Source organism: Panthera leo, chromosome B2, assembly GCF_018350215.1.
Source record: "Panthera leo isolate Ple1 chromosome B2, P.leo_Ple1_pat1.1, whole genome shotgun sequence".
In the NCBI taxonomy this organism is placed as follows: domain Eukaryota; kingdom Metazoa; phylum Chordata; class Mammalia; order Carnivora; family Felidae; genus Panthera; species Panthera leo.
The window spans coordinates 42,462,931-42,476,056 of record NC_056683.1 but is presented as its reverse complement, the minus strand read 5'-3'; the positions used below and the strand labels follow the sequence as shown (position 1 = coordinate 42,476,056).

General features: G+C 39.6%; 1 protein-coding gene across 4 annotated transcripts in view; it reads left to right on the top strand.

Annotated features, from left to right (window-relative positions):
• Positions 1-12,742, top strand: part of SUPT3H (SPT3 homolog, SAGA and STAGA complex component) — a 536,625-nt gene extending 523,883 nt beyond the window's left edge. For all 4 annotated transcript variants that reach the window (XM_042938952.1, XM_042938951.1, XM_042938949.1 and 1 more), the window contains exon 12: positions 12,602-12,742. In XM_042938952.1, the coding sequence (XP_042794886.1) occupies positions 12,602-12,643 (42 nt within the window). In that variant the 3' untranslated portion in view covers positions 12,644-12,742. The remainder of the gene's footprint in view (positions 1-12,601) is intronic.
• The last annotated feature ends 384 nt before the right edge of the window (positions 12,743-13,126 follow it).

Here is a 13,126-nt window from a genome sequence, read left to right as displayed (position 1 = left end):
AGTTAAACCTTTACCATTAAATTAGAAGCTAAGTGACAGCAAGGACTGTTCTATTTATCTTTGTATCCTTTGTACTACCACACACATAGTGGCTTATTAAGAACTCAATAAATATTTTGCTAAAATCAAATTAGGCAAATTGATAGGAACTCAAGCAATAGAACCAAAATCTTCTGTCATAGGCCTTTAAAGCGTGAAGTATATGTGAGTGAATTTGGGACCCACGACAATGAAATTCTTTTTTTTTCTTTTTTTCCTTTATTGAGGAAATATAATTTTCTTGTATTGAGGAATCCCTGGCAAAGATAATCATATATATTTAAAGTGTACAACATGATAATTTGATATACATTGTGGAGTGATTACCAAGGTCAAGATGCAGTAACTAGCACACGTATCTCCTCACATAATTAACCCTTTTGCCTCTTTGTGTGGGTGTGTGTGTATGTGTGTGTGTGTGTGTGTGTGGTTACAATGCTGAAGATCCACTCCCAAGCAACTTTCAAGTATACAATACCGTCTTACAACTGTAGCCACCATGCTGTACATTAGATCCTGAGAACTTATTCCTCTTATTGCTGAAAGTTTGTACCCTTTGACCCACATCTCCTCATTTCCCTCTTCCCACAGTCCCTGGCAACCGCCATCCATTCTATTCTGTTCCTGCGAAATTAGCTTTTAGGGATACCGTATAGTATTTGTCTCTTTTTGTCTGGCTAATTTCACCTAGCATAATGCTCTTCAGGTTCACCCAAGTTGTCAGACATGGCAAGATTTCCTTCTATTTTATGAGTGAATAATATTCTGTTGTATTTCTGTACCACATATTCTGTATCCGTTCATCCAGCAGAGAACTTGTAGGTTGTTTCCATATCTTGGCTATTGTGAATAATGCTACAGTGAACATAGAGGTGCCGATACCTCTTTAAGGTGCTGACTTCATTTCCTTTAGGATGTATACCCAACAGTGGGACTGCTGAGTCATTTGATAATTTTATTTTTAATATTTTGAACAATCACCATACTGCTTTCTATATGACTACCAATTTACGTTCCTACCAACAGTGTATAAGGGTTCCCCTCTCTTCATATCCTCACCATTTGTTATCGCTTATCTTTTTGATAATAGCCATCCTGACAGTTGTGAGATGATATTCATTGTGGCTTTGGTTTGCATTTTTCTTATGATTAGTGATGTTGGGCACCTCTTGGCCATTGATCTGTTTTCATTGAAAAAATGTCCATTCAGGGCCTTTGCCCGTTTTTAATTGGATTACTTGCTTTTTTGCCATTAAATTATATGAATTATTTTTACATTTTGGGTATTAACCCTTATCAGATACATGAGTTACAAATATTTCTCCCATTCTGTAGGTTGTCCTTACAGTGATTGTTTCCTTTGCTATGTAGAAGCTCTTTCTTTTGATATAGTCCACTTATTTATTTTAGCTTTTGTTGCCTTTGCTTTTGGTGTCTTATCCAAGAAATCATTTCCAAGACCACTGTCAAGGAGCTTACTCTTTGTGCTTACTTGTAGGAGTTTTACAGTCTCAGGTCTTACATTCAAGTTTTTAATCCATGTTGAGTTGATTTTTCTGTATGATTTTGTGTCTGATGTAAAGTAGGGGACTATTTTTATTCTTTTGCATGTGGCTATATGTTTATTAAAAAGACTGTCCTTTCCCCTAGTATATTCCTGGCTCTTTTGTCAAAAATTAATTGACCATATACATGTAGGTTTATTTCTGGGCTAGTTATTCTGTTCTATTGATCTGTGCCTGTTGTTGGTTTTTTTTAAGTTTGTTTGTTTGTTTATTTAGAGAGCATGAGTGAGGAGGGGCAAAGAGAGAGGGAAAGAGAGAATCCCAGGAAGGCTCCACACCAGCAGTGTGGATCACAACATGGGGCTTGAACTCATGAATCATGAGATCATGACCTGAGCCAAAACCAAAAGTCGGATGCTTAACATACTAAGCCACCCATGCACCCTGATGTGTGTCTCTTTTTATGCCAGTACCATACTGTTCTGGTTATTATATTTTTGCAGTATAGTTTGACATCAGGGAATGTGATGCATCCAGCTTTGTTCTTCTTTCTCAAGATTGATTTGTCCATTAAGGGTCTTTTGTGATTCCGTATGAGCTTTATATTTTTGCTTACATAAAAATATATTTGTTCATATTTTCTGTTTCTGTAAAAAAAAGTACCATTGGAATTTAGATAGCATTGAATTGAATCTGTAGATTGCTTCAGGTAGTACAGACATTTTAACAATAATAATTCTCCCCGTCTAAAAATTCAGGATATCTATTTGTTTGTGTCTTCTTCAGTTTCTTCACCAGTGTTTTATAGTTTTCAGGGTACAGGTCCTTCATCTCCTTGGTTAACTTTTTCCCAATTACTTTATTATATTTGATCCTATTGTAAATGTGATTGCTTTCTTACTTTCTCCTTTCAGATCATGGTTTGTGTATAGAAATAGAAACACAACTGATTTTTGTATGTTGATTGTGTATCCTACATGAATGAATTAATTTATAGTTTTATCAATTTTTTGGTGGCAATCTTTAGGGCTTTCTATGTATAAGATCATGTCTTCTGCAAATAGAGATAATTTTACTTTTTCCTTTCTGATTTGAGTGGCTTTTTTTTTCATGCCTAACTGCTGTGGCTAGGACTTTCGCTACTATGTTGAATAGAAGTGGCAAGGGTAGGCGTCCCTGCCTTATTCCTGATCTTAGAGGAAAGGCTTTTCACTTTTCACCATTAAGCATGATGTTAGCTATGAATTTGTCATATATGGCCTTTATTGTGTTGAGGTACATTCTTTGTAGACCTAATTTGTTGAGGGTCTTATCATGAAAGGATGCTGACTTTTGTCAAATGCTTCTTCTGCATCTTTTGAAACGATCACAGGATTTTTACTTTTATTCATGTGATATCTCATACTGATTGATTTGTATATGTTGAATCATCCTTGCATCCCAGGGGTAAACTTCACTTGATCATTGTGTATAATCCTTTTAATGTGCTATTGAATTAAGTTGGTAGTATTTTGTTGAAGGTTTTTGCATCTGTGTTCACCAGGGACATGGCCTGTGATTTATAATATGAAATGTGTATTTGATCTTCATCCCTGTTTCTGGCACAGAGCTCCCAAATAAAGCCTTTGGAATTTCTCATGATGACAGCTATAAAGGTGTCCCTTGTTATGTCACTGAGATGACTTCAAGACTACACCTGAGGATGGAGGCTGGTTGCCAGTGGAGCCAGTCATGTGATTGGAGGGTTGGAACTTTCCATCCTACCCCAAAATCTCCAGGGAGGGAGGAGGGGTTGGAGATTGAGTTCAGTCACCAATGGCCATAGATTTAATCAATCATGTTTATGTAACAAAGCCCATAAAAAAAATATGGGGTTCAGAGAACTTCCATTTTAGTGAACACATAGAGATTCGGGGTGAATGGCACACTCAGAGAGGGAATGGAAGCTCCACACCCTAACCTTGTACCTTGCTCTATGCATGTCTTTCATCTGACTGTTCCTGAACTATACACTTTTATAATAAACCAGAAATCTTGTAAGTAAAATGTTCTTCTGAGTTCTGTGAGCCACTCTAGCAAATTCATCAAACCCAAGGAGGGTGTCATTGAAACCTCTAGTCTATAGGTGCTCAGTTAGAAGCAAAGGCGGTAACCTGGACTTGTGATTGGTGTCTACAGTATAGGAGGCAAGGAGGTAGCAGTTTTGTAGGACTGAGCCCTTAACCTGTGGGATTTGATGCTCCTTCCAGCTCGATAGTGTCAGAATTAAGTTGAATTATAGGACACTGAACTAGTGTCCCAAGAATTGCTTGTTAGTGTGGGAAAAAACCCACATCAGAATTGGTGACCAAAGTCTTAGCCTGTAATTTTCTTTTCTTGTAGTGCCCTTGTTTGGCTTTGGTATCAGGATAATGCTTGCCTTGTAAAGTGGGTTTTAAAGTGGTTCCTTCTCTTCAATTTTTGAGAGTTTGAGAAGGATTGGTATTAATTCTTTTTAAATGTTTGATAGAATTGACCAGTGAAACCATCTAGTCCTGAGCTTTTCTTTGTTGGAAGACTGTGTATTACTGATTCAATCTCTTTGCTCATTATTATTTGATCCGTTCGGGTTTTCTATTCATTATTCAGTCTTGGTAAGTAGTGGGTTTCTAGGAATCTATCCATGTCTTCTCAGTTATCTAATTTGTTTGCATATTCTTGTTCATAGTAGTCTCTGATGATCCCTTGTGTTTTTGTGATATAAATTGTAATGTCTCTTTTTTATCTATATTTTCATTTATTGGAGTCATCTCTCTTTTTTTTAGTCCAGCTAAAGGTTTGTCAATTTTCTTTATCGTTTCGGAAAACCATCTCTTAGTCTGGTTGATCTTATCTATTGTCTTTCTATTCATTTATTTCTGCTCTAATTTTTATTATTTCCTTCCTTCTGCTAACTTTGAGCTTAGTTTTTTCTTCTTTCTAGTTCCTTGAGGTATAAGATTAGGTGGTTTATTTTAAATCCTTCTTTTTTCATAATGCAGACATTTATTGCTATGAACTTCTCTCTCAGAACTGCTTTCGCTGCATCCCATGAGTTCTGGTGTGTTGTTTCCTTTTTGGTTTGTCTCAACATATTTTTTATTTCTCTTTTGATTTCTTTTTTGACCCACTGATTGTTCAGAAGTGTGTTGTTTAATTTCTACAGATTTGTGAATTTTTCAGCTCTCCTTCTGTTACTAATTTCTGATTTCATACCATTGTGCCCAGAAAAGGTACTTGATAAGATTTGTCTTCTTAAATCTTTAAAGCCTCGTTTTGTAACCTAACATATGATCTAGCCTGGAGAATGTCCCTTGTGCATTTGAGAATAATTTGTATTCTTCAGCTGTTGGATGGACTGTTCTCTGTATGTCTGTTAGGTCCATTGGTCTAAAGTATAGACCAGGTTCTTATTTCCTTATCGATATTAAATCTGGATGATCTATCCATTCTTGAAAGTGGGATATTGAAGTTCCCTACTGTTTGGCATTGATGTGTTTTTATCTATAAATCTATTAATAATCATTTAATATATTTAGGTGCTCTGATATTGAGGGCATATTTCTTTATTATTATTATATGAATTGACCCCTTTATCATTATATAATGACTTGTTTTTATCTCCAGTTACAGCTTTTGACCTAAAATCATTTTTTTTTTCCTGATACAAGACTGGCTACTCCTGTTCCCTTTTACTTTTCATTTGCATCTCTTTCACTCTCACTTTCAGCCCCTTAGTGTCTTTAAAGCTTAAATGAATCTCTTGTAGGCAGCATAGAGTTGGGTCTTGTCTCTTTTTTTTTTGTAAGTTTTTAAAATTTATTTATTTTGAAAGAGAGGGAGTGCAAGTGGGGGGTGGACAGAGAGAGACATGGAGAGTGAGAGAATCCCAAACGGAGCTCCAACTCGTGAACTGTGAGATCATTACCTGAGCCAAAGGCAGACACTTAACCAACTGAGCCACCCAGGCGCCCAGGTCTTTCCTTTTTTAATCCATCCAAGCACCCTGTATCTGTTTATTGGAAAATTTAAACCATTTACATTTAGAATAATTAGTAATAGGTAAGGACTTACTATTGCCATGTTGCTAAATGTTTTCTGATTGTTTTGTAGTTCCTATTTTCCTTCCTTCCTATCTTACTATCTTCCTTAGAAAACTGGTATTTTTTTTTTTGTAGTGGTATACTTTGATTTTTTTCTCTTCATTTGTATATTTTTTATAGGTTTTTCTTTGTGATTACTATGAGGCCTTCATAGTACATCTTGTAATAGTCCAAGTTGAAAACAACTTTCATTGCATGAAAAAAATTCTATATGTTTACTTGCCCTCCAGCTTTATGTTGTTGATGTCACAGTTTACATTTTTTTCATATTGTGTACCCATTAACAAAATATTGTAGCTATAGTTATTTTTAACACTTTTGTCTTTTAATTTATATACTGGAGTCTAGTGATTTGCATACCACCATTGCAGTATTAGAGTATTTTGAATTTATAATTGCCTGTGTCAGTGAATTTAATACTTTCATGTTTTCATTAGCAACCTTTTGTTTCATCTTGAAGAACTCCTTTTAACATTTCTTATAAAGCATGTCTAGTGGTGATAAAATACCTTAGCTTTTATTTGTCTGTAAAAGTCTTTATCTGTACCCGGGAACTACTTTCCTGGGTAAAGTATTCTTGATCAGAATTTTATGTTCTTTGACCACTTTGAATATATTATCTCACTCTCTCCTGGCCTAAAAGATTTCTTCTGAGAAATCTGCTGTTAACCTTATTAGGGTTCCCTTGTGTGTGATGACTCTTTTTAAACTCTTGCTGCTCTCAAAATTCTCTCTTAATCTTTGATATTCAAGAGTTCGATTATATTGTCTCAGTGAAGATCTCTTTGGGTTGAATCTCTTTGAGGATCTTTGAATTTCATGTATCTGGATGGCTATCTCTCCCCAGATTTTGGAAGTTATCAGCCATTATTTCTTTGTTTTCTGACCTTTTCTCTACTTCGTCTAGGACTCCCGTAGCATGAATATTGTTTCATTTAATGGTGTCCCATTATTCACATAGGTTTTCTTTGCTTTTTTTCATGCTTATTTCTTTTTTCAGCTCCAAATGGATAATATCAAGAGATCTGTCTTCATGTTCATGGATTCTTTCTTCTGCTTGATTGATTGAGCCTATTATTGAAGCTCTTCATTGCATTTTTTTTTCATTGCATTCACTTCATACCTCAGCTCTAAAAATTTTTTATGATTTCTCTTTGTTGAATTCATTTTGTTATTGCATTGCTTTCCTAAGTTCATTTTGTTGTCTGTCTGTGTTCTCTTGAATCTCACTGCACTTCCTTAAAATAGTTGTTTTGAATTCTTCTTCAGGTAACTCCTAGATCTCCATTTCTTTGGGGTTGGTAACTTGAAAATTATCAAGCACCTTTGGTAGTGTCATGTTTCCTTGTTGCTTCACGTTTCTTGTGGCTTTGCATTAATGTTTGTTCATTTGAGAGAGGAGTTACCTCTTCCAGCCTTTCAGACTGACTTTGGTGGAGAAAGACTTTCAACTGAGACTGGCTGTGAAGGCTCAGGCTGGGTAGGGTGCCATGTCTCTGATCCCGGAGAGGGCATAGAAGCATAATCTCTGTACATCTACATGAGCTGAGGCCAACATGGGCAAAGACTGGGTTCTTCTTTGACCAAGACTGCAGAAGTCCTGTAAGCGGGAGTAGTGTCTAGGGTTGTTGGGGTCCTAGGTGGCAGAGGCTGCAAGGGTCATCCTGTTCCTCTCTTTTTCCTGTAGGAGGAAGTTCTAGCCAAAGAGAATACCTGCTGGTACCAGGTCTGGTGAACTCGCACTTAGAGAAGCAGGGAAACCAGGGTCCTGGGGCACAGGTGCACTTACTATGATAGTAGTCCCAGCGTCTGATGTGCACGCATATGCAGATACCCTGAGGAACCAGGTCTGCATCTCTGGGGATCACCACAGTGATTTGGACCCCAGGATGGGGGATGCAGCAGTGGCACGGGCTGTGGGATGACAGTATGCACCAGTGTCTTGGGCCCAGGGTAAGGGGTGCAGTGACAGCATGCCCTGGGGGATGGTGGGTCAGAGCCCTGACTTTGGCAGCAGGGAGCAGAGCAGCAGCAGCTTGGCCTCTGTGATGCCAGGCCAAAGCGGTGACTCGGGACCCAAGGCGGGTGGCACAGAGCTGTAGCCGTACAGCCACTGATGGCAAGTCAGTGCCATGACTTAGGAGCCAGAGGGTGGGACAGAGAACAGCAGCTACAGCATCACAGCTTAATGATAGCAGGTCAGAGCCACAACTCAGGACTCCAGGAGTCAGTCATAGAATAGCAGCAACTCAGGCCTAGTGATGGTTGTCAAAGCCATGACTTTGAACCCTGAAGGCAGGGCACAGAAAGCAATGGCATTTCCGGTTTCATAGATGGCAAGGTGCCGTGGCTTCCCGATCCCAGACGGTGGGGCACAACTGGGGCCCCTGGGGGCAGGTCTCACCACAACGGTAGCTCCAGACCTGGTGAGGAGACACAGCAGTGAGGAGCCCAGGCAACCCTTTAGTTGGGTTCAGTGTTGGTGGAGACCGTGGGAGCACGCAGTAGCAATGTCTACGAATGTCCACGACAGTGAGGAGGATTAGTAGGGTTCTCCTGCTCCTTTTCCTGTCAGGTGTAATCCCTCCAAAAGCGTTCCTCTTTGCACTGAGCTGCTCTGGACTGGGAGATGGGGTGATGTAGGTTAAATGCTTCTTATGCTTTTCTGTAGAGCTTTGCTCAGTTGTTGAGCCCCATAGGATTTCTGCTCCTTCTTTGTTGTAATCTAGAGCTTTCCCAGAGCTCTTTTGTCTATTTATAGTTGTTTATTTATTTTTCTGTGTGGGGAGACAAGCTTTGGGACCTCCTTGGTAGCCATCTTGCTGATGTCAGTCCCTACAATGAACTTTTTGTTTTATTTTAGTTGAAGTTTGAGAAAAGTGGGGTGCCTGGATGGCTCAGTTGGTTAAGCGGCCAACTTTGGCTCAGGCCATGATCTTGCTGTTTATGAGTTCAGACCCTGCATTGGGCTCTGTGCTGACAACTCGGAGCATAGGAGCCTGCTTCGGCTCCCTCTCTCTCTGCCCCTCCCCCACTCGTACTCTGTCTCTCTTTCTCTGTCTCTGTCTCTCTCAAAAATAAATAAACATTAAAAAAATTGTTTTAAACAAATAAGTAAAGTTTGAGAAAGCGGAAAAGAATCAGGAAAGCTAGTCGTGAATAAGTGTAAATCTACACTGGTGGAAGGGGTGGTTTTATCTATAGTTAAAGCTTTACTAATTAAGTTAATGGTGCAAATAACACACAGGCAGTTATATTCAACTAGGAGCCACAGGTGTGTTTTGTAGCATGTTTATCTTTTGTTTAAAATAAATAATAATCATTTGCTTTTTAATATTAGTTTGTATTCCTTAAAATGTATGATTTATGACAGCCCATAAAAAGGCAGAAATAAACCAGCCTAGGATTTAGATTTGTTTCTCGAGCCTGTCTATATGCAAATTAAAAGAAATCATATTTTAAAAACGAAAACTTACTATTTCATTTCCCCATCAACACCCAGTGCAGTAGGCAGAATGTGTCAGCCCACCCAGTTAGATTGAGGTTCTGTCAGTAGGCCATAATTTGAAGCTGAACGAATATATGAGTGTCAAAACTTGGGAGCTAATGTAATCCTCAATTTAAGGGAGGCGGGGGGAAAGCCTGTGAACTACAATTGGTCCTTTAAAACGAAAAGCGAAATATCTTTGCTGTTAACTTTATTTTTTTTTTTAACGTTTTATTTTTTTATTTTTGAGACAGAGAGAGACAGAGTATGAACAGGGGAGGGGCAGAGAGAAAGGGAGACACAGAATCTGAAACGGGCCCCAGGCTCTGAGCTGTCAGCACAGAGCCCGACGCGGGGCTCGAACTCACGGACCGCGAGATCATGACCTGAGCCGAAGTCGGAGGCTTAACCGACTGAGCCACCCAGGCGCCCCTTTGCTGTTAACTTTAGAGATGCCAGGATGTCTAGCATTTGAATGTCTAGCATGTGAATTTCAACAAATTCACATAGGAGCGACTAATAGTTGAGAAGAGAGCTTTTTTCAATCAGAAATAAAGCTGCAGTGATATATAGGATGCCGAAACGGGGCTGTCGGGATGAAGTCAGATTCGTTTATACATTTTTAATAGCGGGGGAGGTGGTCCCAGCTATTTCCAGTCAAGGTCTGGGTTTTTCCTGAGATACAGAACCAGGGTATCACTCATAGGATCTGACAGTAGAGAATAAGTAGAGTGCTTCATGAGAATGTGGCCTCTGGAAGGCCCTCACCCCAAGCAGTGTTTAAATTGAGCTTCAACGTCCACAACACAAACAGAGAAATTCACAGTTGACACAAAGATGAGTTGTCTTCGCCCATCTTCCTTTAACGTTGCTCGCCCTGGAAAGGTTGCCAACTTGGGGATGTTCCCATAATCACCCTCCACAGACAACATACATCCTTTGTCCATCAGAAGGAAAAGCTGTGACTCTGGCTAGAGGGCCCTAGGGGATGGGTTTGCTGAACTTGCTCTTTGCTGATCACACACGTTCGTTTGCCCCTTCTCTATCGTAGAATTAGAATAGGAAGAACTTAGTCCGGAAATCTGGGACAGCTCTAAACTTTGGCTTTCTTATTAAACTTAGCTGCTCGAAGTCTCTGCGATTAAAAGTCTCTAGTCTTGTAATCATTTGCAAACAATAGTGATGAATCATCTGTGACGGTGAACTGATTTTTGGAAAGCAATCCTTTCAGTATGAGAGAGAACCATTTCCTGTTGGCCACCCTGGAAAGATTAAACTTGGTAATGTCTCAGGTGTGCACGGCCAAAACTCAGCCTGCTCCTGGGCCAAAACCTCTTTTTCAAGCAAGCCTCTCTTTAGCCATTTACCTTTACGAGGAATCCAGCTTTACTCCCAGGTCCATTTATCTCCATGTAAACCATCCCTGGGCTTTAAATATTATGTTATGTTGAAGGTTGTCACTGTGGTTGTAAAATTTAAAATATCAAGGTCAAGAACCTGAAAGTACTACTTTGGCATAAGCCTCTGGTAAGGCAACTGTGGTGGCAGGGGCTGTTTCAAGGCCTGAGGCTCCCCTGTCTGTGGTTGTGGGAAGACACTCTATCCGTCCCTGCAAGTTATTTGTGGCTCTCTGAGGAACTCATGTAACACTGCTCTCCGGTGCACAGACTGAGGAGGTAAAGTTGGAATTTTCTAGTCCTTGTTAGAACGTGTGCTTCAATCCAAAAGTGTCCAAGGGCACAGCCAGCCTGGTGGTAAGTCAGGAACAAGCTCACAGAGACAGCCCTGAGGAACGAAAGATAGAATGTGCCACCGTTCTCTCATCCTTGAAATGCTGATCTGGAGTGAGCTGTGGAGCCGCACAGCCAACCTATGAAATTTCAGCCAGCATTCCAAAGCCCGGCAACCGTAGTAAATCCCGTATCGGCTGAATATTCAGAGGAAAGATGTTGAAGTTAACTGAGTTTCATGATTAACAGAAAGTCCCGCAGAAAACCAGCTTGGTTTCACCTCACATCGGTGGAAGTCTTGCTAAAAAGCTTCGTTCCACTTTTTTTTCTTTGGGTGTTACTTATAATATTTTATATTTATTTATTTATTTATAATTATCTTATAATTATAAATGTAATTTAACCATTTTTAGAATTAAACTCTCCAGCATCTCCCTAACATTATTTTAGTCGTAAAAACTTATTCTACATTTCCTATAACGTGGCTGTTGAAGGAAAAACAAAATCCCTGATACGAGATGTTGTCATTTTTCTGTTTTTCGGAACACAGGTTGTAGGAAAAAACCCATCTCATTGAGGGTTATGAATTCTCTGAGTATGGCTATTCCCAGTTTAAATAATGAAAAATATGGTGGTGAAAGGGATAATTTTATTCCTAAGTCCTGGATTTTAGTTCTGTTTCATTCTGGGTTTCATTATGAGACTCAAGACAAGTCACAGAGGCCCTGTATAGTCCAGCTCTTCAGCTCTGAACTGCAGAATATATCTCGCAGGAAGAAAAATCATGAGTTTTACTTGATTTACTGGAATATATTATATTATTGCCTTTGGTATCCATTTTCCCATTTTCTTTTATGGGGATATTTTATCCCATTATGACTATCCACACGTACATCTATATGTACTTGTATGTACATAAAATTATGTAGGAGGGGTGCCTGGGTGGCTCAGCCAGTTAAGTGTCTGACTTCAGCTCAGGCCGTGATCTCACGGTTCGTGGGTTCGAGCCCCGCGTCGGGCTCTGTGCTGACAGCTCAGAGCCTGGAGCCTGTTTCAGATTCTGTGTCTCCCTCTCTGTCTGCCCCTCCCCTATTCACGCTCTGCCTCTGTCTCTGTCTCAAGAATAAATAAACATTAAAAAAAAATTTTTTTAATAAAGTAAAATTATGTAGGATTCGAGTTTTCTATAATGTCTCTAATGTACAGAACTCCTTAGAGATCACCATATTTCAGCAGGGAGGAAAGGCTTCTATTAGTGTCTGTTTCCAAGCTTTTCACTAAGACTATAAATTAGGCCTGGGAAGGCTATAATGAGTCAGTAATTTATAGACTATTAAGAGAGTTAATTAGAAGTGATTCTTGAGCATGTCCAATAGAGAACACATGTTTATAAAGGACAAACAGATTCAACACAACATGTCTTTGACCTAACCAAACCCAATCAATTAACAAAATGGGATGTCTTATTTTGCATATCTCCCACTCCCCGAAAATAGAATCCCTAACCACTTGTTAACCACACTGACTTTTTAATAGACAGAGTGGTGACTCTAGCCACCAGAAATGTTGCCACCAGAAATGTTCAGAGTAAGCACCCTGTTCGACGGAAGCCAGCAGAGTCTACAAAACAGGAAGAAAGCTCTGCATGTTGCTCTTTTCCCTCCTTTCCCGGTTTGACTTGATGTGATAATTCATTGCAGATTTCTTTCTCTTTGACAGAGTGCCTACCGCAGGAATGGGATGGCTTTTCTGGCCTGCTGACGGGACTTGTGACCGTAACAACAGGAAAGGCATGTTATAGTAAGGTGATTTCTGTTCCCCTCTTTGGACAAAATAAAATACAAGTTTACCTTCTCTGTATCCTCAGGAGTGGGTTGGTTTGTTGTGACTATCAACTGGCTGACTCCGGCCCTTTTCCAGCCCCCTCAGTGCTCAGTCTTGTTTACTGGCTGGGCCGTTTAGCTAATTAATGGCAGGATGTTTGGGATAGTGTGTAGGTGGACAAGAATGCAGATCACACAATTTTGAAATTTTAATTTGGGATGGATTTACTGCCCTCAGCTCACATATCTTAAAGGCAGTGTCTTGTTTTCCCTCCAGTGTTTAGTCTGTGTTTTATGTGATGCATTTTGTAATCCAGGTTTGGGACAGAGGAGACAAAAGGACAGTCAGTTTTCCCTCACACTGTCCCACAACTTTACTTTGTGACATTTGCTGAGTATGTATACCTTAGGTGTGTCTTCG